Source organism: Heloderma suspectum, chromosome 4 (genome assembly GCF_057233095.1).
Source record: "Heloderma suspectum isolate Gila_16-S chromosome 4, 16-S_ref, whole genome shotgun sequence".
Lineage (NCBI taxonomy): Eukaryota > Metazoa > Chordata > Lepidosauria > Squamata > Helodermatidae > Heloderma > Heloderma suspectum.
In genome coordinates, this window is record NC_139461.1 from 106,951,294 (window position 1) to 106,978,810 (window position 27,517).

General features: G+C 40.8%; 2 protein-coding genes across 43 annotated transcripts in view; one reads left to right on the top strand and one right to left on the bottom strand.

Annotated features, from left to right (window-relative positions):
• Positions 1-20,909, top strand: part of GMPR (guanosine monophosphate reductase) — a 64,677-nt gene extending 43,768 nt beyond the window's left edge. For 3 of the 5 annotated variants that reach the window (XM_084850256.1, XM_084850260.1, XM_084850259.1), the window contains 2 exons: positions 993-1,140; positions 20,532-20,909. In XM_084850256.1, the coding sequence (XP_084706382.1) occupies positions 993-1,140; positions 20,532-20,585 (202 nt within the window). In that variant the 3' untranslated portion in view covers positions 20,586-20,909. Of the gene's footprint in view, positions 1-992; positions 15,843-20,531 lie in introns of those variants that run through there. The other 2 variants (XM_084850257.1, XM_084850258.1) reach the window with 1 other exon arrangement.
• The window catches only part of ATXN1 (ataxin 1), a 314,572-nt gene continuing 302,295 nt past the window's right edge, over positions 15,241-27,517 (bottom strand). For 37 of the 38 annotated variants that reach the window (XM_084850246.1, XM_084850249.1, XM_084850245.1 and 34 more), the window contains one exon: positions 15,241-16,937. In XM_084850246.1, the coding sequence (XP_084706372.1) occupies positions 16,407-16,937 (531 nt within the window). In that variant the 3' untranslated portion in view covers positions 15,241-16,406. The remainder of the gene's footprint in view (positions 16,938-27,517) is intronic. The other variant, XR_014790211.1, reaches the window with a different exon arrangement.

Consider the following 27,517-nt stretch of genomic DNA (forward strand, 5'->3'; position numbering starts at 1 on the left):
ACTGGCATGCGCCACAACCACTGTGGTTTAAGCTGTGGTGGACTGTTTGATCGTGCAAATTTAACTGTATCAAAGTCACAGGCTGTAAACCCTTCAGAGTCATACTAAAACAGGAAGAAATTTATTAAGGAAACAGTATTCAGGAGCACATTCAAATAGAAATAGTTGTCTAACACTAGATAGTGTTGTCTGATTTCTTTTAGCTGAAATAAGGATTTCAGGCTATAACAAAGGCCCACTTGGAAGTTAGGCCCATCAGTCACCTCTCACCTGTATTTCCATCAAAGCCTGGCCTTCAAACAGTGAATTTGACCATGTCTTGAGACAAGGTCCAGGTCAAGTAAGTCCAGGCAGCCTTAGACACTCAAAGTATATCTTATTCATTCCCTCTTCCAGATTAAGTTATAGGGTGAAAATATGTCCATGTTTCATATTAAGTATGATGAAGCTGCACAATCTATTCCCCTACCTAGCTGGTGAAAAAAGAACTCCAAAAGAGATTATTTATATACCAGTGGGGTGACAAACTCATCCTGGAGGTGACAAGCAGATTGGATCATCTTATAAGCATACTGTGAAGGTTTTCATAAGAAGCAAAACAGTTGAGACAAGTCAGTTTGTGAGAGCTCAGAAAAGCACTTTTAAGATATTATATGTAGTCCATTTATTTTTATCTAAAACATTTGTATCCTGCCCTGTATCATTAAGATCTCATTTGAAGTGTTCTGACCTCCACATACACAATATAGAACAATTGTAACACAACAAACAAATTTCTAGGATTGCCTTACCAACCTTCCTCACTGGGTAGATGGTTTCTGAGTTAGGAGCACAAGCAAAAATGACTGTATTTGGAGGGGGCTTACAGTGTTGAAGTCCAACCTCCAATGCAGGTTGAGAAAATCACAATGTTAAAAATCAGAGAATATATATTTTAGTTAATTGCAAAGGATATATTCCACCAATTTAAATAAACCCACTTTCATCTCCAGAGCTTCAGAGGGCAAAACGGTAGAAGTGCCTTATAGAGGGGATGTGGAAGACACCATCCGTGATATCCTGGGAGGCCTGCGATCTACCTGCACCTATGTGGGAGCTGCCAAACTCAAAGAGCTGAGTCGAAGGACAACCTTCATTCGGGTAACTCAGCAGCACAGCCAAGTCTTTCATTAGCCAAAGAGGAAAAATACTGTGAGCTTGGAGCTGTGAAACTTGCTGGCTGTTCTTTCTCCTCCTCCTCCTCCTCCTTTTTGTTGGCAATACAGTTTCTTGCTGGCATACTCCAAGCTAGGAAAGTAAGTGGGTTGCCACCAGTGTTTATTGTAGTGGTGGGGTTAAGCATAAGGAGGACAAGCCATAAGCTGCCACCATGTCCACGATCATTATTTTTTGTTCAAAATACAATAGCACTATCTTTTTATAGCCGTGGTCTATTTAAGCAAGAAATCTAGTTTGATCTTTTAATGATAACCCAGAAAAGTCACCCAGATCTCCATTCTTAGTATCTTTGTCTGCGGAAACAATTCCTGTTGCAAATAAAAGCAAATCCATTCAAGCCTTTACGTTCAAATGACCAGTTCTTGCTGCTCCTGCAAGATGGCATGGAAGTAAGAACAGGCGGGCAACTTTAAAAACTAAAGGATGCTCATGCCAGGGATCTTGCCCAGCATGCCAGTACTTCTGGAAGTAAAATATGCTTTTTTTTCACTGTGACATTAACTGCTCAGTTTTTAATGTGCTGATACATGAATGTTCTTAAAATTGTTGATTAAATAATTATATTCATTTTATTGTAATGCTTTGCTGTGGAAGATGTTGCCATGCCCTTTGTATTCAGACAGAGTATTTTAAAGAAGGAACAAGTAAGATCACGATGGTTGCTATATTTCCCAAATCCATTTGGGTAAGGACCAAGAACACACAACAGCTTCATATTTTTAGAGCCTACTGTACAGGGCTGAATAGGTAATCTCATTCCATTTGTTAATGATCAAGTGCTTTCAGACACTACATCATAGATTAGAGAAGCTATAAATTGAGCAGGCGCAGTTCTCTTTTAAGAGCCAGTCAAAGGCATCAGATCCTGAGACCTGCAGTCCCTTGCAACCAAGGCCTTGCAGGTGAGGAGTGGCAGAGTTGTCATGTCATTCAGTCTGTAACTGCCCTTGTCAAAACTTTTATCCTCATTCTTATTCCCAGCTGCAGTACAAGCGGTCATTGTGGTTGTTCCACAGAGGAAGGGACATAACTGTGGAAATACTTGCAGTGAATATTGCAGTGGTTTGTTATCAGAGTGAACAAACCTAGTCCCATAAAAGCTAGTTCCCTGGATAGGTTGAGCCCTATTCAGGCATTCAGTTTTAAAACTGTGTAGGGGAGCTGGACGCACATGCTCTGCCCCTTCCCCCTCCATTCCTGACCTCTCCATGTTGACGTTCCATATAATTGGGAAGCCTGCCTTATCAGGACTTATCGACCCCACATCCCTGCCTCCCTCTGCATGATTTTCAAACTGAATGTCTGAATCGGGCTTTGGTCATGCAGCCCCATCACTTCCTGGCATATAGAAGGGGAAGAAATGGAAGCAGTGACAGATTTTATTTTCTTGGGCTCCAAGTTCATCACAGACAGTGACTGTAGCCATGAAATTAAAAGACGCTTGCTCCTTGGGAGGAAAGCTATGGCAAACCTAGTCAGCATAGTAAGAAGCAGAGACATCACCTTGCCGACAAAGTCCGTATAATCAAAGCTGTGGTTTTCCCAGTAGTAATGTATGGCTGTGAGAGCTGGACTATAAGGAAGGCTGCGTGCCGAAGAACTGATGCTTTCAAACTGTGGTGCTGGAGAAGACTCTTATGAGTCCCCTGGACTGCAAGAAGGTCAAATCAGTCAATCCTAAAGGAAATCAACCCTGACTGCTCATTGGAAGGACAGATACTGAAGCCGAAGCTCAAATATTTTGGCCACCTAATGTGAAGAAAAAACTCCCTGGAAAAGACCCTGATGCTGGGAAAGACTGAAGGCAAAAGGAGAAGGGGACGGCAGAGGATGAGATGGCTAGATAGCATCACTGATGCAATGAATATGGACTTGAGCACACTCTGGGAGAGAGTGGAGGACAGGAAGGCCTGGCGTGCTATGGTCCGTGGGGTCACGAAGAGTTGGGACACGACTTAACGGCTGAACAACAACAACATGAAGCCTTTCTGCTCCACTGGGGCCCCCTGTTTTCTGGTGGGTGTGGGCACATGACTTCTTCACTTTCTGCAGGAGAAATGAATGGCCCATTTCTGACCCTGGGCTCATTCATGTTGTGGGCAAAGAAATCAGGTTTGGCATTCACCATGTCCCCAAGTGCAGCCGTTTTACTTGCTTACATGGCTGCATTCATTTCTATGGAAGAAAATAAAAGGTCTGCTCTTATGACACTCTTATGAAACAAGCCCTGCCTCCCCTCCTGCCATTGGCGGGGAGTGTAGAGACAGCGACATGGTTTCCTTCCCTATGAGGCCCCGAAATCCATGGGCACTTCAGCAGCCTTCCTTTGAAAAGCCAGTTGTACCTAGTAGGGCACGTGTGTAGCAGGAAAGCAAGATATACAGAGAATTGGTACAACTGACCGTGTTAAGGAACAAATATAATCCCCCTGTTATTTGCTGATTATTTTACTCCCACAGATGATCTAGCCAGTAAAGAGGCAGACAAGCATATAAAAGCATGCACTTGGTGGGGTAGAACATAGCATTTAAAATAAACACTCCAGGAAAGAGAATACCATGCTAAATCTTTCCCGGTATTGGGGGTGATGGGACATTACATCTTTGTGGTGTTTTTAAAAACACTAAAACCAACGATGCTGAAGGAATTGTGGTCTATTATATTTAGGAATGAGCACTGGGTATTGTAATAGTGTCTTCTTTCTTCCCAATACTTTTTTCCCTGATCTTGAGCCTTAAAGATCGCAGACAAATGGCTCCTTTCACGGTTAAGCCAGAAAACTCCAAATGGCAAGAGTGACTTCCCTGCCAACTACGCAGACCTGGATGCCATCATTCATGGAGTTCACTGTTGCAGTACTCCCAAAAGCTGTAGACATGATCCTGCAGACATGATTTCAGCACAGACAAGTTCCTTATCTTTTAAACCACCTGATAGATACTTGCAGAATCACCGTTTTTATCTTGAAGTTTAATTGATTTTAAAACAGTAACACTGAGACTGCAGTCTTAAAACACACTTACTGAAGGGTAAGGCCTACTGAATACAGTAGACCTTACTTCCAAGTAAACATACGTAGGATTGCACGGTAAATAATCACTTTCCTCTCTGGGGTCGATTTAAATATAAGATATGAATATATTTGAAATATATTTTTAAAATATTTAGCACACAAAATCTACTTTTTCTGCCTACTGTACATTTTCCATTGCATTGTAGAGCTCCATAGCACTTGTGTCATTTTGCTTTAATGATGCTTATACAATCTTTATAGGGGTAAAAAGATTGCCGAATGGAACTTAGGCACACCTCCCCCTCCCTTCCCAAACTAGCTAAACATCTTTCATGGACATGACTGTGCAATTGTATTCTAAAACTGGCATCCCCACTTAAGTGACCACCGTCTAGTTCCATGTGAAAAAGAGCAGCAGAAGGCATGTATGCATTCATGAAATAAAAAAAATAAAACTGAGTGAATGAAATATATTATTATTGTATTGGCTGCCCACACAAGCAGAGGGTGAGATTTTGATGTCTATAACTAATGCATATGTTGAAGTGTCCAGATAATAAAGAAGAGCATTACAGTGATAGTAGCTACACCACTTATGAACACATTAAATATTAGAGACTCTTATGAGTCCCCTGGACTGCAAGAAGGTCGAATCAGTCCATCCTAAAGGAAATCAACCCGGAGTGCTCATTGGAAGGACAGATACTGAAGCCGAAGTTCAAATATTTTGGCCACCTAATGTGAAGAGAAAACTCCCTGGAAAAGACCCTGATGCCCCACATCTGTTGTGTGATATAAACAAATGCATGAAGGAAAGAGGATTAAGCCTCAGGGCAGCTTCAGACCACAAGATCTATGAATAAATACCAACTTATGTCCGGTGGTGGTTTTTCACAGGCCAGTTCTTAGATTACTGCAGCAGTGTGGGCGATACTTCCCGTAACGGCTTCCCATGCCAACCAATTAACTTAGATAGCAAGCAGCTATTGCCAGAGGTGCTTGACAAAAGTTTGTAGCCATTTCTGATGAACACAACACAGTTGGAAGCTGCTATTGCTTCTGGACAGGCTAGGGAGCGATCATCTGTTTTTTTCTCCCATGTATGTTTCCTTTGGGATGGCTGTTTGGGAAACACCAGCCCAGATACCACCTGAGGATGACTGTAACATATAGACAGAGGGGCTATGTTGGTGGGTCAAATGATACCATTCCTTCCCTTGTGATCATCACCTAGGAAATGCAGTGCTGGCTTGCCTCCTTTTCTGGCATGGCAAGTACGTATCTCCACTTCACAGAAAGGACTGGCTGCAAATACTTTATGGCCTGGTTTGCACATAATGTTAGCCCATTGTTTGGGTTGTTGAATTTTGGGTTGTTGTTGGGATGTGAAGTCTGGGTGGTTTAAACCATGGGTTGGCATAATGTGTGAACCCAGAACTGTGTGGTGTTTTTCATTTGTTTCACCAGGCTAGAGTTGGCGGGCAAGAGTAGTAAAAAATGCCAGCTGCTCTACATGACAGTACAACAGTACTTTTGGATACAGGGAAGGAGCAGGTGAAGGAGGCGGGAAGCAAACAACCCAGGGATTGAAAAAACAAACCATAGTTTGTTCAAATATCTGCCAAACAAACCCAGGGTAGGGCAACAAGCCATGGGTTAAATAAACCATGGGTTAACATAATTTGTGAACCAGGCCTATATCTTATGTCTTGGAGCTCTAGGTTCCAGCATTGCCACTATTGCTAAAAACATCCTAAAAGCAACTGGGCAATACATCCTAACAACCTTCGCACCACTTTCTCATTTCCAATGTTTTCTTCATTTTATGAAGACAACATACAGTAGAGTTTGGCTGTAACAACTGAAATCACACGTAACTGGGTAAAACTTCAAGTATTACAGCTTACTACAGCTTTTTAAAATGATTTGAAAGAATGCATGAATACAAGACAAAGATAATGGAAGTAAATGAACTCTAAATTCAGAATACATAGTCATACTATGCATGGGTAATACAATTAAGCACCAGCTTTTTTGTTACATATGCATGGGAGGGGGAGAAGGAAACTAGATAGCACCCATGAATGGTGATATACTGTATCAAACAGTTTTGCGGAGTAGCTAGAATATGCAATATGCATCAACTTCTGTGTAAATTTTTATAATGGATAAAATAAATATGTTTTGCTGTTTTGTAGAAAGCAAACCCCTCCTTGTCATGGAAGGGAAAATTCATGTGGACATATTGTTTGTTCAAAGAGGAACTGCCACCCACCTCTTCCTTAATTCAGACACAACAAAGAACAATGATTTGCAATTGGCACTGTTATTTTATTAGTACGAGTATACTGAAACAATAAACTTGTACTGGTATACAGACAATTTATTTAAAACAATTTTGTTCAAATTTTGAATCAAACATTGTTTTATTATAATAATGAAATAATTTCTACCTAGAAAACCTGCAAGCACCATCAAAGAAAGGGACCATAAAATTCAATAAACAGACGCGAGTGTATCCTACAAATAGACACACCACGATTAGAAAATAGAATATGAATTCTTCCATTTTTTAATATTTGTTTTAAAAAAGCTAGTGCAAGTACAATATTTTACACTGGAATTACAGAGAGTATGCACGCATATGGAAAAAGTTCTCTTGTCACAATAAAAGCTCTTACCTATGTCTGTATGCACTTAAAAATTTTCTCCTCTTTTCTATAAGGTGCAAAACATTCCCTCCCTATTTCTCCTTTATACTGGCCATGTCAACCCAATATGACCTCAGCATAAAGCTATGATACCTCTTTTCCTAGGACAACACTAGGCAGGACATTGAAAGTGTAATTTTTAATCACTTGTATAAGAGAAAAAAGCCCCTAGCATGAACCATCTATTGATCTGGGAAACTTTGTTCACGAACTTGCTGGATACTCAAAATGTTGACAAAATTACTATCAAAACTAAATTCAAGGGCCTGAAAATTATCTTAATGAAAGAGATCAAAAGTATTTTGTGATGTTAAGTATTATTTTTTTAAAATAGATATTTTTAGTACTAGCTGATGGATTGACCACAATTATAGTTTATTTCTTAATAGAATAATAACCTTGAGAGGCAACAGTTCTGAGGTACAAAGAGAAAACATGAGAACTATTGACCAGTTAAGTAAATGCAGATATTTATTGTCCAGGCAAACAATAACATTTTGAGGCATTTCAAGTACTTAAGGATTATCTTCCAGGTTTAAATTCAAATAGACACATAAAACTTTGCAAGTGAATCCAAACTAGATCCAACAATCAAATTTACAAGTGTGTAAGTTAATAAACATCTAGATTTATGAATTAAAATAATTAATTCACTGCCAATCATTAGCCTTTAGTGCTCAACATATATCAGAATTCTATTATTTTTTTCTGGGCAATAAATAACTGCGTCTATTATGCTCCTCCTTTGGCTTTGGCTGGTGGATATTGGCAGCCATTTTGAAATTTAACTGTCACCTCAGTTACAGAGATATTGAACTCAAGAGGAGTTGTATGTATGTACATCGAAAGACTTCTAATTTTTAGAGAACTCTTGGTGAACAGCTCTTCCCCTGGTGTAAATTGGTCTACCGCTACTAGTTCAGAATATAGCTTTATAACTTAACAAAATGAACACATCTAAAGGATGATCTTATGTAATCTGATGTTCAGAACTGAATTCAGCCAAGCTGTTCCAAGCTTTTAGCAGCTTTACAATTCACTAGCCACCATTTTCACACCTACAATTTAGTTGGCAAAGTGGCACCTTTGAAAGTGGCAAGTGCCTATGATCTGGACCTCTATAGTGTCACTTGTCCCAGGCCTCAATGAAGCAGACTTTCAATATTCTTATCATACAGCAGTTACAGCACCAGTGACTTAAAATCTATTGCAGATGACACCTCCAATGGCTGCCTATTGTATGACTGAGGAAAAGGGAACAAAAGCTTTAATCAAGTGAATGAAAATGAACAAACAAAAGCAACCTCGGATGAAGCCTCTGATTAATTCTCAATGGAAGACTCGAGTCCTTTCCGATAACAATCAGAAAAACCACAGAGTTCTTGCAATCCCTATTGTAGAAACACTACTCATTGCTCAAATGCACTTAATTTTATTGTGTGAGAGGCCATCTTTCTGCACCTGAAGGGGTTATTTTAATACAGAACTATATCCTTTCCATATTAAATGCCAGAATGGTAACTTGGATTATTACTATAGTATGCAAGGGAGAAGGAGAGAAGGATTCAGACAACTAACACCCAGACCCAAGACTGCCTTACTTTAAAGTATTCCGATTGTAAATGGATTTTGGACCCCTTCCTTAGAAATATTTTATTCCTAAACTCCTTTCGTTTTTGGTGTGCCACTAATATACATTTTCCAACCAAACAAAAAATCATTCAAATTGCACAACTGCTAGAATAACTGAAATTATGTCTTTAAAACCTCCAGGCATAAATGGGGGTGGGTGGGTGTTTCTCTGTGCAGGGAGGGGAGAGATGCGGGATTACAGGAGAAAATATGCAGTTTCTGACTTCTTTATTGGCTGCGAGAATCCATTGTAACAAGCACTTCTTGATCAGTGTTAAATTCTTTGGGTTCTTTCTTTTTTCTTTAAAAACAGGAAGTGCAGAAGATGTAGATAATCATCCCTAGAAGGAGTAAAAACATCCCAATAGAGTTCAAAATCTAAATTAAAACAGGGACATATAGTATAATTGTGAATCATTCTCCCCTGTCCTGACAATGGGATTCATGTAATGCAAATACAAAAGTAAGCATAGTTGTTCTTGAAAAACCTGTTAATTAGCCACTCTTTCCAGCCAGAACCAATACAATCGGATCATCTAGACGTGAGAGTTTTCTATATACAAAAAACATGTAACTTTCACCCTTTCTTGGCTTTTGTACTTTTATTCATTTTTACAAACACACGATTTCAACATATCCATCGCTTTTCAAACACTGAATGAATCATTCCAACATTCATGTTTCTTTTGTGCAATTTTTTTTAAAAAACATTACCTGTACTCCTCTCAATGTGAGTGCTTCAAAAAAGTTTGTTTAAGCTTCTCATCAAATTAGGTTCACATAAAAAAATATTCCCACGAGTTATAGTGCTACAAGTAAAGATCCTATCAGTAAGGTAACACGTCTGAAGCGAGGTCGTCTATGTAAAAGAAATTGAACTCTGGAGTAGAAGTGTGCAACTTGTTTGGAATTTCCCTATTAACAGAAAAACACAATACTGATCTTGGAAACTACAAAAGAAATCAACAGAATATTCCTGTGCTCTCAAAAACAACAGTCACAATTTGGGACACTATTCATTCCTCTTATTTTTCAGGAACTCTCAGCGTGATAAACACAAAAAAGCAAAGCGCTAACCACATTCTGCTTAAAACAGACACAGAACAATTTCCCTTTGTTTTCACACTATTACAGTCTGTCCCAAGGCTGGACAACACTGTTATCTGTAATAATATGGGGGGGGGGGGAATGCCAGTCACATATTGCTGTTAACAATTTCATAGTAGATGTGACACAAAAGTGCCCCAGTTTTTAAATTGAAGTGGATAAAAATGAGAGACTGCATCCAAAGAACTGTGAGCAAAAGGAAAATAGACATTAGATCACTTGTGTAATCACCAGCAGAAGTGTTTGCATGGGGCTATAACAAGGTAGGTTGTTATGGTCATTTGCATGCTTCTGCTGGCACAAGGGTTGTGAAACAGCCCTTCCATGTGCAGAAGACACCTTCCACATGTGGAAGGGCACTTCTGGATTTTAACCCATGGACTAACGCCACAAAGCCACCAGCATTAATGCAGACAGACACTACTGTGTAACTCAAGCTTAGTCCTAAGGATGCTTTCACTATTCAGCTATCACTGCATTCTGGGTCACATCAACAGCTGCTTTGGTTGCCTTCTTACAACTGCTGGACTACTTATGGATAAACCTACATAGCCAGCAAAACCCTTTACTCTAAATTGCAGTGACAAATATGCTGTTCAAAGTGCTGCCATTGAAGCTAAAAGAATGTGTCCATGAGAATGTTAGAAGCCAGAGACACCCAAATATCCACTGCCAAACCTCAGTGTATGGCAACACCTGAAATAGCAGATGCATGAAAACACCTCCACATGATTATAGCTCCAATGCTGCAAAGAGAAATGCACACAAGTGGGTCTTGAATGGACCTTGCCAGGTATTTAAGCATTGTTTTTGAAAGGAATGGTTAATGGGTAGCTCTGACCCTCCAAAGCATATAGTTTTAAATGCAGCTAGACTCATGATTTTAAAAGGCTAAGCCTACATATTGAAAGGATTTGGGAGAATCATGACTATTCCCTTGTAGGACTGACCCCTGAAGGTGTATGTAAGGCTTTGCAACACCGTGGCCTGGATGTATATGGCATCTTTTTAAAAAAATGGTTTAGGAACCCATGTCTGAAAATTAGAAGAAACACCAACTATTTGTCTTAAAATAGTATTCTCATTTCCTACTCAAATATCGTTGTGGGTTTTTTCCATTGCTTGGCAACATATCAAAGTAAAACAAGCCACTGTGCACAGAATGAACTTCTCCACAACCAAAAGCTACAGTTCACACTAGATCTGATGCTTTATATTGCAATCTATGTAATAAATCTGGGACATTAATCCATGACCATGGAGGAAATCCAAACATCTCCTTGGAATTGAACATCCCTACTCCAGAGCAGTAAAAGTGCTCCTTCTGGTCACATCAGTGTACCACACATACGCCAGCCCCATCCCTGAGTAAGAGGTGTGAAAGGTTTCTAAATGTTCCTTGGTTTAGGGAAACAAGAGTAGTGATGTCACTTCCTGGCTCAAACACCCCCCCTCCCAAACAAATTTGAATGAGACACCAGGATAAAAATAGAGGGATAAGACATGCATTTTTCCAGAAAAGGGAAAAGGGTGGGGGGAGGAAGAGGAGAAAGATGCATGGAAGGGCATTAAAAAAAAGAATAGTTCAGGTTTAACTTACAGGATACGAGGTAAGTGACATCTCACTCTGAGACCCCCCCCCCACGATGTGGCCCAGACAAACTGAAATGATGCCTAAGTTAAACACTATAAGGAACAGTCATTTTATATATAGATATAGATATATAGATATAGATATATTTATTTAGAAATTCCTATAAAGAGGTTCTGGTATTTTTTTTTCTTGCCCTGACTAATTTTTTATTGGTGATTGTATGAGTTTCATTGTAAACTAAAATAGGTCTGGTATAAAAACAAAGGAAAAAAAAAAGTAACTGGTGTCAGTTAATATTGCCATGTGGACACTGTACAGAGGCTTCTTACAATGACATTAATTTTAAAATGTTCTCTACATCTGTCAATGGCTATTTAATAAACGAGAAGGAAGTGGGAAGGGACTGATTCTGTGACCTACATTTTGCAGGAGCAGTCCTAGGAATATGAATCGGGTTAGAATACATCCCATGAAATTAGGTGCCTTTTTCAAAAGAAACCAAGGCACTTTGGAGCCGAAGGTTCAAATCCTAATCTAGTTGAGGACGAGGACAAAAGATCCAATACAATTCCCATTGTGGACATCAGCAGGGCCAGAACCCATCTTGAATCATTCTGGAAAATGGGAAATGTGGGAGATAAAGAGATCACAGAACTTGACCACAACTTGTCAGTTTATTATCACAAAGCACAACTTGGAATGCTCCAAGGGCAAAGGAGTATTTACCCAACAGAAAACAGCCACAACTGAAAGTGAGCAACCCAGTTTGCAGGTATTTTGAAACCCAGGCATGAGCGGGAGCAAGCAAGCGTGCTGCCTCCAGTGTGCGCCTCACTTCCACTTTCATTTTACAACCTACGATTGCCCTTACGATTTGTTCTTGGGTTACCTCTGGATTAACTCTGAAACAACCCAGAATGCCAGATGTCACAAGAGCAACCTATGATCGGGGCGAACGTAAGTTGTAAAATGAAAGTGGAAGTGAGGAGCATGCTGGAGGGAAAGCACTTACTCTCCCAGTCGTGCCTGGAAAATCAAGGTTTAATTAACTCATGATTTGCTGTTATGTGCAAACCAGGTCAGAGTGGGCATGGTTCCTGTGCTCCTTTGCACAGGCTTGAATTTTATCCACATTTCCAATGGAAGGTGAAGATTAGTAATAGTAACATGCATTAAGACAGAATATGGTGCTGGTAATTCTGCAAAAGATTGCTTACACCCATCTTAAGGGTGCCCAGTTATTGATTTATAGATCACTCATAGTCACAGAATCTGTCCCTCCCCAAGTCATCCTATCCTTTAAAATCCTTTGAGGGAAGGATATTATCTAATCATATATTTTTCTCTCCTTGATTTTTTCTCCTCTTTAAATGTGGAGGCTAAGTGGGTTTGAATAAGAGCTCTATAAAGCCCTCGTTCCATGTGTGCCATATCTTTTGGCATACAGAGAGGTTTTGTCCTTACCATGGACTGAGAAAGGTATAGAACCTTACATTTAATACATACAAAAAAGATGGCCGGGGAAAGGTCTAGCTCACATATGGGTGAGTCTAAATTGGCACATAAAATATTGCACGTGCTAAAAAGCAAAAGCACAACAAAGGGTAACAATGTTTGGAAGGAGGCAACAATTGTAGGATTCTAAGTCTGCAATTAAAACAGAGAACAAATACATTCCTATTGCTCCAACCTTTTATTATTCTTATTCTTAATTTACTTGTTAGTGTTAGTTTTACAGATGTGGTCAGTTTCATATTCCCTGCTTCCTTATATGTGTGATGCTCTCTGAGTACACATGAGAATAGTGGTACTGATGGGAATGAAATAGGGAATTCTGCCCCATATCTTTCTATTCTTCTCACCATCAGAGGTTGAAATGAAAACAAAAATGAACAAACAAGAAAAGCCAAAATAAAACTCCAATAAACAATAAATTGAAAGTGCCCTGAGCAGAGTTTATGGAAGATTAAGCAAGTTCTCTGAGCAGAAATATTGGGGGGGAAATTACAGCACTAAATAAGCAGTGTGATTGTGAGGAGGAACCTGCTCAGCTATTTGGTATATTACTGAGAGGTTATAACAACAATTCAAGACAGATTTCAAGCTATTTTAAAATTGAAACACATTTTTGGTGCACCCCAGAAAATGGTACAAAAATGATTAGTTCTGGTGTGAGCTAACGTTCAAGTAACAAACAAAGAGACATAAGAATTGAAGGGAATAGGGTGGGAGTTATTTTTAAAATATATTGTATTTAAGCAAGTTGGGGAGCAAATGAACATTTGGAGGAATTTGTTCATTATAGGTACTTTTCTGGTATTTAAAATTTATATTCTTGATCTGAAAGGGCCTCAAACTCACATAGCCCCAATGCAACCAGCAGGAGCATGTTCAAGGTCAACGTCTTGATCAAGAGATAAACTCCTGCTAGACAAGTCTCTCAACTAAACAATGATGAACCCAGACTAAGGTTACAGTTTACCCTTCACTTGAATAGCAGAGATCTGTGAATTGTCTATTTCGGCTTCATCATTCCCCGAACAAGGCCACTTTGAGGACAGTGGCTAACCCAAGGCAAGTGGAACGATCATGGAAATCAGGGTACGCAGACCCTGTTGACACAGCAACACGCCCTGCATTCTACCTTCCTTGCCCTGGCTTTGGACTGCATCAAAAAGTGATGGCAAGCAGGGAAAGAAGAGAATTCATGCCTGCCTGCCCACCCAATAAGCTGGATCAAGCACTGATGTTAAGAAGTTCTTGTACCATTTTCACACATGACACTAAAAAACCCGTATTTGGGCTTCTCATAATATTTGCACCACATGTCACTGTTAACATGGGTAGAACATGCTAACACGGTTTTTAGATTCACATTACAGACCAATCCAAGCAGGACCCAAATGAAACTTCATGTGTGAAAATGTCCAGAATATCTCTCAACAGGTGATCCTAATCATAAAACTGCAGAGACTGATGCACTATTTTAATTAACTGGGCTTTAAACTAGGCTGTACATTTATCACAGGCTGGTACTGGTAAATCACTCATCTGTGAGTTGTCACCAGGGCTTTAATGTGGCTATTTGTTAGGAAATGGTTTCATGTTGGAAGCCACAGAATCAGCAGGAGTCAGGATCTCTGGATCCACTCTTACATTTGTTTCAGATTTCTGGGAACAGTAACAACACCAAAAACAAAAGAGCTTAACTGGGTAAAGTTTCTACCCATTGTCTGTTTTGTACCAGTCTTTTGACACCTACATTATACTACTGATGGAAAAGAAGTTATTCAAAGTAACGAAGAGTGACATTCACAATAAAAACAACAACAGATTAAAATTAAAAGAAAAAAACATAACTTGCTTCTGTGTCAAAATAACTCTTATGGAAAACTCGGTGAATTTGAAGAGAAATTCTCAGAGTCTGTCCTGGTTCAGGGTGACAGATATGGCAGAAAGAAAATAAAGAGCTTGAAACAAAACCTAACCCTACAAAAACGGCCTAGAGATTAGGCAGGTTAGTAAGTAATTGCTACATTTGTTTAAGCTTTTTCAGTCCCTCTCCCTTCCCCAAAAATTATTAGGTAAAAACTGCAGGAATACCACACAAATGATAAACTCAAGATGTGCAAATTGCAAGATTCTTTAAAGTCCATCTTTTTCAAAAACACTGGACAATAATGATTTTTTCTTCTCTTTTATACTCTCTCTTATTCATTTATTATCTGTCAGCTCACATATGCCTTTAACTCTTTCACAAGCATTAAAGTTTTAAAAGTGCCTCCTATTAAGTAGTCCTTGTGGACAATGACTGTCACATACCAGTTCATAATTCACATTCATCCCTTTGAAACCACATGAAAAACTTTCAGCATCTTGCTTGTGAAAAACCTCTATATACTTTGCATGTAGTTAACAGTGAAGAGATCAATTTTCTTTCTTTTCTTTGTTTCTCTCTCTCTTTCTCTCTCTCTCTCTCATCACAGAGATTAAAGTGAGATACAGTACTTGCTGAGTGTTAAGCCCGGATGCTCAGCAACCAAAGTGTGGACAGCATTTTAAGTGCTTAAAGACATTCTATGTTCATCTTCGACATCCACTTCCTTGTGTCACACTGAAATTTGAAAAAAGTGGCACTAGTTGTCCATCATCAGGAACTAAAAACAGTACTAGAGTTAGACAAAGATTTGCAACCTAAATGCGAACTTCTATGTTCACTCTCCCAAAGGGGCAGTGCATATTTACCTTGTGGAAGCAAATGTCAGTGGCTGGTAACACTCAGTGGATCTTGCTAACCCTGTACAGAAGTAATGAAGAGCACTAGCTGGGGTCCCCACAATTTGAAACTCGCTAGGCCTACGGCAACAATGTCCTCCTTTAAAGAAATTCCCAGTGTTAGCAAAGCAAGGATCAGTCGCTACACCATTGCAATGCAACTGTACTAGCAAGTGGAGATGAAATCTCTGTGTGGCAGTCTCTGAGAATAATAATAATAATAATAATAATAGTAATAATTTAAAAAAAATAGTGCAGTCAGGCCCCCATTGTAGGGCAGAGGATGGGGCTGGGAGGAGTGGAAAAATATCTGGCAAACTTTGGAAAATTGAAAAAAGGTGGTTTATTGTGCAAAGCCTCAGAGACTGCGTAGTTCTCTGTTACTGCCTCTGGACTGGACTCCCAATAGTTGCTTGTTGAGGGAACCATCAAACCACACTGCTATGGAACTTCCAGTCCCAAGCTCTCATTGAATCAAGCAATAGTGTTCATCTCTGCTACAGTTCACTTCCCATCTCCTCGCCAAAGACAGCCAAAGCTTATTCTGCTTCACATGTTGGAAAACAGAAGCCATGACGACAACATTTGCTTCCACGAAAGGCCTGGAGGAAGCAGATTCTGCCCTTTCTGTAGCTCTCGATAAAAATAATCACCGATAAACACTTCGGTGGGGGCGGGGGGGGGGAGTATGCACCAGTCTCCTGCATAATACCAGCTGCAACTATAACAACAAGGTTATAACATAAACCTAAAATAAGATGATAACATGTAAATACTGGGTTATTTTAGCCTACAGTACAGTAATCTGGATAAAAATGACAAGGGATAGCCTAATTTTCCTTTCCCTAAACAGACTTCACTTGCCTACATTAGATCGCCCTTCAATGCAAATCTTAACCTCCTGAGGAATAAAAGAAGGCTTGGGAAGAGTCAACGGTGGCTCCTCTTCTGACTTCTCTAGTTTCCGTGTTTCAGGGGCTGACCACCTCCTCTTCCTAGTTGCTGTGGGCTTGCTGGGTTCTGTTTTGGTGAGCAGAGATGCTGCAGGCAATCCTATTTTGTCTGGAAACTTTAGTTCACCATTCTCAGATGACATCTTGGTGCTTGCCTGATCAATCCCATTTTCCTTCTCTGCATATCTATGTCTACTACCAGTTAGACTGTCATTCTTAGAGTGCTTCAGCAAGATACTAGCTGAGTCCATGGACTGGCCCTTTTTAATTGAGCCATTCTTCAGATTCTTGAGTGTAAGTGATATGCAGACATCCCCAACTGAGAGTTTGGAACATGGCAAATCAAAGAGCTGGCTTGTTCTCTCAGGGCAGCAGGATGACCAACCTTGTCCAAATACAAAAAAGGGATATTCTACCAAGACTTCAACACTGACCTGCAAGGGGAGAAGAAAATGGGAGGGCAGGGGAGGGAAGGGGGAAAGAGAGACAAAAACACATGAACATGAGTTTGAAAATGTGCATTAGCTTGTTTACTATAGGTGAATTGTCAAAACCTGCTGAATCCACTTCCACAGAAAGTCACCTCATTAGCAGAAGTGTAGACCTGCAGCACTAGAAAGTAAGGGCAGCCTCTGTAAGGAGGTACTCCTAGCTCCTGGCAATTGCTACGACTGGTATGAGCTCATACTTGTTCTCTACTCTGGCAGTTCTCTGAGATGTGGAACTAGCTCTGGACATTCCAAACAAGTGGGAGGAAGAGTAGAATAAGTAAAATTACCTTTACACACTTCTGAAAAGAAACGTGTGTGTGTGTGTGTGTGTGTGTGTGTACGGTGCAAATGCTGAGGCAAATTCTTACTTGTTCAAATGTTCAACCAGTCCGGGAGCAGAGGGACACCTTTCTTTCCACTGGCATAAATTATGGGGCTCTGTGCTTTTTGGTATGTAGAAAGTGAGAAGTGATCAAAACGAAGGTCAAAACTGCCTACTTTGTTAATGCCCTTTGAGGGCATTAACATCCTTTTTTGAGAGGATCTTCAAACACTTTATCTTTTCCTCAGCAGACAGTATCACATCTAACATAACACCGGGCTAAGGTTTTCCACCAACATACCCCACCCTTTTGGGCTGAAAACAGGCTACCTTTGGGGAAGTAGACTATCTAATACTATGGGATATGGCTGCAGAAGTTATCATACACATGTTTGCTTCCCCATGCTTACAGTTTGCATTTGTTAAGAGCTGGGTAGAAGCAATTTCATAAGCCTCTTCTACTCCACAGTGATTAACCCAAGAGAGCTTTCATGTAGGTTAATTAATACAAGTTGGAGCTCAGGGAATGGAGCCTAATCCTTTGCATTCTTCTGGGAATAGCAGCATTTCCTCTTGCCTTAAAGCAATTTTGTGGAAACACACACCATAGTGTTGGGATCTACATGAAACGTCACTAAATTCTGTTTACTCAAGTGTGAGCTTTCTGTTCTATGTGATCTTTATTTCAGCAACCAGTAATCTAATGTAATCTTACTGTAACTTTCATTATAATACAACATTCAGATTTTGAAAAATGCCAAGATGAAGATTATCACTGGACTTCTTCATATGATCACAGTGACAAGATTTAGAGGCATCATGTGAACAGTTCACATGAACAGACTTTGTTTACATGTACAGGGTCTTGCACAGAGCACAAAATTAAGTTTCAGTGGGTTGAATCCAAATTTACACTGGATCACTGCACTGAAGGGAGTGGATTTCCCCACCCCCTCCTTCCCATAGAAGCCCCTCCAGCCCCCTGAAAGTGTTCCACAGGGAGACCCTGCTGAATAGGGTGAGCTGTGTTGTGGAGGGACGGGGCATCCCAAAAAATCAGGCAGAGGGACCTTCCACAAGAGGGGACCTTCCATAAGTTGGCAACTTCCTCTCACAGAAGGCAGATGCTGGATACAACCCAATCTGTTTTAGTCACCTTGTTACCATCTTGGGATGCTGTATATTTACAGAACATTATCTTCCTCTGTTGCATGGGAAATTACAGCAGTATGACCATTTATAAAGTCATTTACATGGAGATAAAACCAGGCAAGAAACTCTCATTAACACAGGTTCTTTTACAAACATTAAACTTGGCTATCCTGCCTGCCTATGTAAATAGCTAAGAGCAAATTAAAACCAATTAAGAAGTTACTATTTTAAGACCAAATTGTGCCAGCAAAACCTGCCCACTCCCTGCGACCAGCCATCCCCTTCTTTCTAATGTTCTCGGCACTGTCTTCCAACCTTCCCTCATTAGCTACTCAGGCATTTCCTAATTTCTGGAGTATGTAGATATTCAAACAAACCATTTTATTGAGTAATCTCTTCCATGGAGAATGGTGACATGTTGCTGACTGTGATTCCTTCTGGAGAATGGCTGGGCCCCATTTATGTGTTGCGTAGAGCAGTGTGGTTATTATCACTTCTATAGTTACTCCCATGTTGTTCCTAGTAAGCTCCAAATCTTCTGCCCATTTGGTTAGGGAAGGTCTGGTGGTTATGTACCAGGCTAATAATGCCTGCCTCCTTGTTGGGGGGGGGGGGGATTAGTGAGGTGGTATATAATACAATCCAATCTAGCCAGATTTAGATGTAGATGTGACAACATGGGATCAATTTGATACTGAGAAGCTCAACCACGATGGTTACATGTGTATTTTGTTGGCATCACCCTAGCTCCTTGTCTAATATGTCTTTTGTTCTAGGAAGGCCTCTATGCACAAGAAACTCATGATGGCTAGGAGAAAGAGGATTCTGATGGTAGCATGCTAGCTATCTGCCTTTACTGTAATAGAAGTTCATGGCCTACATGTTTTCTCCTGCAGGGGTGGGCAGAAGGTAGATCTTCAGAAGTTTTGGACCAACTCCCAGAAGCCCCTGCCAGCATGGCCATGGTCAGGTATTCTGGGAGTTGAAGTTCAAAACATCTGGAGATGCTTTCTGCCCACCCCCGCTCTACTGTAAATGAATTGCTAGGAATTGCCTTCATGTAAGGGACAATGAGAATGCCAGGTAAATGTAAACATTTTCCTGATGTTCAAGTTACCACCTTAGCCAAACAACCCACGAGGGTGACCCAAATGAGCCAATCTAAAGCTTTGGCAAGAAATATGGCCCAATCCTGGAGAGTCTTTGCCTCAAGATAAATTAGAAAGTTAAAGTATCATGTGGTATCCCCCATGGAGACCTTTATTATAAGAACCTCTATCTGTCCCTTAAAAGCCTTTTGTAAGGCTCTACTAGCCAGCCTAAAATTAATCAAGAAGCCAGGAACTTCTGGAAGGCATCTATTCATTTTAGAAGCCAAACTATTGATCCTGTTGTTTAAACTCATCCTGAGTATGTCCGAAGTTATTGCTTATTTTTATTTTTAGCTGCTGTTTATAATTATTGTTTGAGAAAACAGATATTTCCATAATGACCCTAGAACTCTGCTATTAATAAGATTAATCAGGGCTGGCTTTTTTTTGTAAATGAACTGAGCTTCTGAACTGTACGCTCATTAAATGGAACAGCAGAATTCTCAGTCAATATGTAAAGATGCACGTGGGAATACTAGAATATATATGGTACAGTGACAGTCTGAAATGTGGTGAATGCTGACATATATGTGAATGTTGACAACCCAAGATGAATTTTGTGGATGTCCAAAATTACAGACACACACCAATGAATGCGTCCAGTCTCCTAAATAAGATTGTCAGCATTCACCACTGTATGCCTAACAATCAAAGACATGCACCACTGAATGCTGACATTCGCGAATGTTACAAAGCATCAATTCCACCTAGGATTTGCAGCATGTGAATATCAGATTCACTGCATTGTTTTTAAGCTTCTTGTTCAAAGAACATGGTTACGTATATTTAGTAGGCGCATTATTCTGTTAGTTGTTTTCTGCTAGTTCATGCAAGTGAATTATGACTCATACAATTCTAAGAATGTGAAATTCTAAGATTCTAAAATATAATATCCAATCTTTCATTCTCCAGCAACGTATACTGATTAAGTCTGTGTCCATGATGCCATGCCATGTCTCTGCGTAAGAATTTATCAGACACATGACACCTGTCTCTCTGTTACAATCATTTCAATAAGAATGGAACCCTGGATGGTTGGAAACTGGGCAGCTGGAGAACTTTAGCTAAACTAAGCAAGTAGGTAAGTGAAGTAAATAGATAAGTAAATAAATCAAGTACATAACAATTACACTTACCTGCCAGGCTCTGGGCTGGACCTAGTTTTTGCCTAGCAAAGTATGTGTAACAAAGAAGTCAAAATTGAAGTAGTTTGGATGTTGTTGGAGACACAGTTTAAGCTTTTAGGGTACTTGTCCTGCTTTGTTCTTCCTCTCACTACCTACTCAGCATGTATATTTATAAAAAGATCATTACAAAGATCTCGTAAGTCTCCACTGCTGCCTCCTTCACTTGAAACTGAGCCTGAACTTCCCGTTCAGGGAAGTGAGGGTGCAAAAGCTCAGGAGAGCCAGTTTTCTGTTATTCAGAACTCTGGTGCTGCATGAGTGTGCTGCACCAGATGGTCATACAAGAGTTTCAGACCAGCCTCTGACAAATGGGTATCTAAATAGGAACTGTTGTTTGAAATGCATAGAGGAAAATGCCAATGAATCTTCATAGATCCAGCTCCAGGCTATGATGGAGCTGGAGCATAGGCTATGATGGTGGGGCATTGCTTAACTTGGCAGTGCCCGTTAAAATCAGCTGCTTTACCTATTCCTTTTAAGCCCCAGGCTTCCACCTGCCTAAACCTTGACATCATAATACTATTCACTGAAGAGTAGGCCAGGATTCCAGTTGTCAGTGGTATAAACTGACTAGACTGGTCTCCGCTGGCAAAGTACAGGCAAGGGGCAGAATTGCAGCTTGAAATCGATAGGCATATGGTCAAGGAACACCTAATTACTTTGAATGAGTTCAAATCTCCAGGGCCAGATGAACTGCACCCTAGAGTCATAAAGGAACTGGCAGAAGAGCTCTCAGAACCACTGTCTATTATCTCTGAGAAATCATGGAGGACGAGTGAGGTGCCAGATGACTGGAGGAGGGCTAATGTTGTCCCTGTCTTCAAAAAGGGCAAAAAGGAGGAACCTGGGAACTACAGACCAGTCAGTCTGACATCAATCTCTGGGAAAATTCTACAGCAGATTATGAAGCAATCAAAATGTAAGCATCTTGAAAACAATGCAGTGATTGTTTTGTCATGAACAAATCCTGTCAAGAACAAATTTGTCAAGAACAAATCCTGCCAGACTAATCTGATCACATTTTTTGATCAGGTAACCTCCCTTGTGGACTGTGGGAATGCTGTGGACATAATATATCTAGACTTCAGCAAAGCTTTCGACAAAGTGCCCCATGATATCCTGAATCAGCAAACCAGCTAAAAGTGAATGGTGAAACAACTATCAGGTGGATCCACAGTCGGCTACAGAAGAGTGCTTATCAATGGGATCTTCTCAAACTGGGGAGAGGTAATGAGAGGGGTAGAATCATAGAATAACAGAATAGTAGGGTTGGAACGGGCCTACAAGGCCATCAAATCCAACCCCCTGCTCAATGCAGGAATGCAAGTCTGAGCATCCCTGACAGATGGCTGTCCAGCCTCGTCTTGAAGGCCTCCAGTGTGGGAGAGCCCACCACCTCCCTAGGGAATTGGTTCCGTTGTCGTATTGCTCTAACAGGACGTTTCTCCTGATGTTCAGCCGGAATCTGGCTTCCTGTAACTTGAGCCCATTATTCCGTGTCCTGCACCCTGGGATGATCAAGAAGAGATCCTGGCCTTTCTCTCTGTGACAACCTTTCAAGTACTTGAGGAGAACTATCATATCTTCCCTCAGTCTTCTCTTCTCAAGGCTCAACATGCCCACTTCTTTCAGTCTCTCTTCATAGGGCTTTGTTTCCAGTCCCCGGATCATCTTTGTTGCCTCCTCTGAACCCTCTCCAGTTTGTCTGCATCCCTCTTAAAGTGTGGTGCCCAGAACTGGACACAGTACTCCAGATGAGGCCTAACCAGTGCTGAGTAGAGGGGAACTAGTACTTCCCGGGATTTGGAAGCTATGCTTCTATGAATGCAGCCCAAAAGAGCATTTGCCCTTTTTGCAGCCACATCACATTGTTGGCTCATATTCAGCTTGTGATCGACAACAATTCCAAGATCCTTCTCATTTGTAGTGTTGTTGAGCCACATATCCCCCATGTTGTGAATGTGCATTTGGTTTCTTTTTCCTAGGTGCAGAACTTGGCATTTATCCCTATTAAATGTCATTCTGTTGTTTTCTGCCCAGCGCTCCAGTCTATCCAGATCACTCTGAATTTTGTTTCTGTCTTCCAAGGTATTAGCTATCCTGCCCAATTTGTGTCATCTGCAAATGTGATCAGCATTCCCTGCACCTCCTCCTCCAAGTCATTAATAAAAATGTTGAAGAGCACTGGGCCCAGGACTGAGCCCTGTGGTACCCCACTTGTTACCTCTCCCCAGTTTGAGAAGGTCCCATTGATAAGCACTCTTTGAGTCCGATTCTGTAGCCAACTGTGGATCCACCGGATTGTTGTTTCATCTAGCCCACTTTGAGCTAGTTTGCTCATCAGGATATCATGGGGCACTTTGTCGAAAGCTTTGCTGAAGTCGAGGTATATGATATCTACAGCATTCCCACGGTCCACAAGGGAGGTGACTTGATCAAAAAATGAGATCAGATTTGTCTGGCAGGACTTGTTTTTGTTGGCTTTGAGTAATCACTGCATTGTTTTCAAGGTGCTTCCGGATGGATTACTTTATCAACTGCTCCAGAATTTTCCCAGGGATTGATGTCAGACTGACTGGTCTGTAGTTCCCAGGTTCCTCCTTTTTACCCTTTTTGAAGATAGGGACAACATTAGCCTTCTTCAAGTCATCTAGCACTTCCCCCGTCCTCCATGATTTCTCAAAGAGAATAGACAGTGGTTCTGAGAGCTCTTCTGCCAGTTCCTTTATGACTCTAGGGTGCAGTTCATCTGGCCCTGGAGATTTGAACTCATTCAAAGTAATTAGGTGTTCCTTGACCATATGCCTATCGATCTCAAGCTGCAATCCTGCCCCTTCAGCCTGCACTTCGCCTTTGCCAGGGGGGTCACAGAGCCTCTTTTGGGAGAAGACTGAGCCAAAGTAGGAATTGAGCACCTCTGCCTTTTCTTTGTCATCCGTTATCATTTTGCCATCCTTATTTAATAGCTGAACAACCATTTCTTTCCTCTGCCTTTTACTATGCACGTAGCTGAAGAAAGCCTTTTTGTTGTTTTTAGCATCCCTCGCTAACCTCACCTCGTTCTCAGCTTTAGCCTTCCTTACACCATCCCTGCAATTCTGCGCTACCTGCCTGTACCCTTCCTTTGTTACTTGGCCTTCTTTCCATTTCCTATATGTGTCCTTTTTTGTTTTCAGGTCATCCCTAAGCTTTTTGTGAAGCCACATTGGCTTCTTCTGTTGTCTTCCACCTTTTCTTCTTGTTGGAATTGTTTGTAATTGTGCCTTTAGAATTTCCTTTTTTAAAAGCTCCCACCCATCTTGGACTCCTTTTCTCGTTAGCGTCGCTTGCCATGAGACCTTACCGATCATTGTTCTGAGTTTATTAAAATCAGCTTTACTAAAATCCAGGGTACACGTTTGACTACACTGGGCTTTTGCTTCCCTTAGAACCAAGAACTCAAGTACAACATGGTCGCTTTTCCCCAGAGTTCCTGTAACTGCTACTTTATCCGCTAAGTCATCTCTGTTGGTTAGGATCAAGTCAAGGATAGCTGATCCTCTAGTTCCTTCCTCTACTTTCTGTAGGAGGAAGTTATCCGCCATACAAGTCAGGAATTTCCTGGAGGGGCCATGTTTTGCAGAATTTGTCTCCCAACAAATATTGGGGAAATTGAAGTCCCCCCCATTACTACTACATCATGCTTCCTTAAAACATTGGCTATTTGCTTTTCAAAAGTTTCATCCTCATCTTCTCCTTGATTGAGTGGCTGGTAGTAGACTCCGACCATCAGGTTCCTTTTATTCTTTGCTCCATTTATTTTGATCCAGATGCTCTCGATGGGGCTATCAAGGTCATCCTCCTGTATTTCTGTGCAGAGATATGTATTTTTCACATACAGTGCAACCCCACCTCCCTTTCTGATCCTCCTGTTCTTTTTGAACAAGTTATATCCTTCAATTGCTGTATTCCAGTCATGAGAGTCATCCCACCAAGTCTCAGTTATACCTATCAAATCATAATTTCCCTCCTGTATTAAGTCCTGGGCCCAGTGCTCCTCAACATTTTTATTCATGACTTGGATGAAGAGGTGCAGGGAATGCTTGTCAAATTTGCAGGCACAAAATTGGGCAGGATAGCTAGTGAGAAGAGAAGAATGAGGGGAGATATGATAGCACTGTTCAAGTACTTGAAAGGTTGTCAGAGAGAGGAAGGACAGGATCTCTTCTCGATCATCCCAGAGTGCAGGACATGGAATAATGGGCTCAAGTGACAGCAAGCCAGTTTCCGGCTGAACATCAGGAAAAACGTCCTGACTGTTACAGCAATACGACAATGGAACCAATTACCTAGGGAGGTGTTAGGCTCTCCCGCACTGGAGGCATTCAAGATGAAGCTGGACAGCCATCTGCCAGGGATGCTTTGACTTGGATTCATGCATTCAGCAGGGGGTTGTACTCAGTGGTCTTATAGGCCCCTTCCAACCCTACTATTCTATGATTCTAGAGACTTATTAGAGTCAAAATACAGACAACACCCCAATCCATTCAAAAAAACCTGGCAATAATATGAAAACAATATGTGGCACATGAGGGACAGCCAACACTTGAAACTATCCAGGCTGCTGGGAAGAATTTAATCATCAATGTATGTGAAATAACATGTACTGCAGGCATGCTAAACAACAATGTATTTCTGCCATATGATTTCTTAATAAAATAACAGAAACAAGTCTATACATATTTTAAGTCCATAAGATCAAAATGTTTCCAAACAGATTGAAAAGGGATGTGTGTGTTAATGCTTTATTAATGTAGCATTTGCTTCTTCTAATGGGTTAAGTTATTTTATAACATTTTGGAGGACTATATAATATTGCCTGGTTTGATTCTACCTTTGTTATTTATTTAGCGTATTAGTGGCCAGATCCTGATGACAATGGATATTTTAGCCCAGGGGCAACCATGCACCAAATGCTGCTAAGAATTAATTTCAATGGCGCTCCTATGAAAACATCACTGAAATGAACAGAGGCTTCACAGAAGCATGTTTTGGTGGATTGCTGAGTGGGAAACCCAGAGACTTAGGCCTTTCATCTACCAAGTAATATATCACCAGTTTCTAAACTAGATTGGGTTAGGAATAGTGTTTCCAGGTTTTATACCTGTAATGTTTACAGAATTGGTTTTACAAAATTAAACCCTTTCCCCAGAAGCGATCAAAGACCTCATGGCAAAATTACAGCTGCCTATAAAGATTTCCTGTAACCCTAATGTAAATGGGATGTTCAGATGCCCCCTTTATCAAATTGCAAACATAGAAAGTTGCCTTCTATCAGCCTAGCCACTGATCCATCCACCAATAGCTGTCCAGGTTTTCAGACAGGAGTCTTCCCTAGCTGTACCTGGAGACACCCAGGACTGAACCTTTTACATGTACAGCACGTGCTCTACCCTTCCCCTCTGTGATATGATAGCTACGTAACACTGACAATTCTGCCTACCCAGGATAACACTTAATCCAGTTAATGAAATGGAGGGTAGTCTACAAAAGCTTATGCCACAATATGTCTGTTAACTTTTTAATGTGCTGCAACACAGGTATCCCTCCAGAGGCTGCAACAATTCTGTTGCTTGATGAATCTCATACATTTATAATGCCAAACTTTGTTGTTGTTGTCGTTCAGTCGTGTCTGACTCTTTGTGACCCCATGGACCATAGCACGCCAGGCCTTCCTGTCCTGAGCTCTCTCCTGGAGCGTGCTCAAGTCCATATTCATTGCATCAGTGATGGTATCTAGGCATCTCATCCTCTCCTGTCCCCTTCTCCTTTTGCCAATGCCAAACTTAACTGGTGCTAAAAAATTCTACTCTAGTGGCAAGTGATTTCCCAATCCCTATTACCAAATAAACATGAGAACATAAGAAGAAATGACATTGGCTAATGTCACTAAATGACATTTTGGGTGTGTACAGACCTACATACAGAGGTGTGTTTTTTCTCCTGCAGCTTGAGCCTGGCTTTTGCCTTAATTCACAACCCATCTGATAGATGTCAAAGTCAGTGAATCAAAAGCTGGTTCAGTAGCTTGCTCTGCTGCCATGATTTAGGAAGAAAGCACTGTATGTACATTTGTATTCTTTAAAAAAGCTGAATATATTTGTTACGTATTGGAAAACGTCAGGGGAGAGGGAAGGGTAAACTGGTTAGTAACCTCACCAGCTCCAGCCAATCAGCACTGTGCACAGCAGGTTCTGCTGCAAACAAGAAGAACGGGTTTTCCCTGAGTTCAGTCTGATGAGTGTTCTTCCAGTGAGTGTTCTTCCGCTAGGTCTACCCAGATGCTCTCCTTAATTCCTACACATTTCAAAGTTAATGGTACAGTACAGTGCATTTGAAAATATGATTCAGGTTCAGTATTGTTCATTGGAATATAAAATTACTGCTTCTTTGTCCAGTTAATAATGATATGCAGAGAACCCAACGCAACAGTAGGGTGAAATCTATATATACCTACACTTGAGGCAAAGGAAGCCAATACTTCCTCACCTTTCTGGGTCTGCTAGAGATCCAAGGCACATATAATGAAGAGTGAAAAGATAAGCCAGTAGAAAAGGCAAGGGTTTGGTTGGTATACGAGAAAAGAGCCTGAAAATCAGACTGGCTAAAATGCTGGAGGGAACAATGCTAAATGGAGAATGGGACAGACTGGATAACCTATAAGTGCTCTTT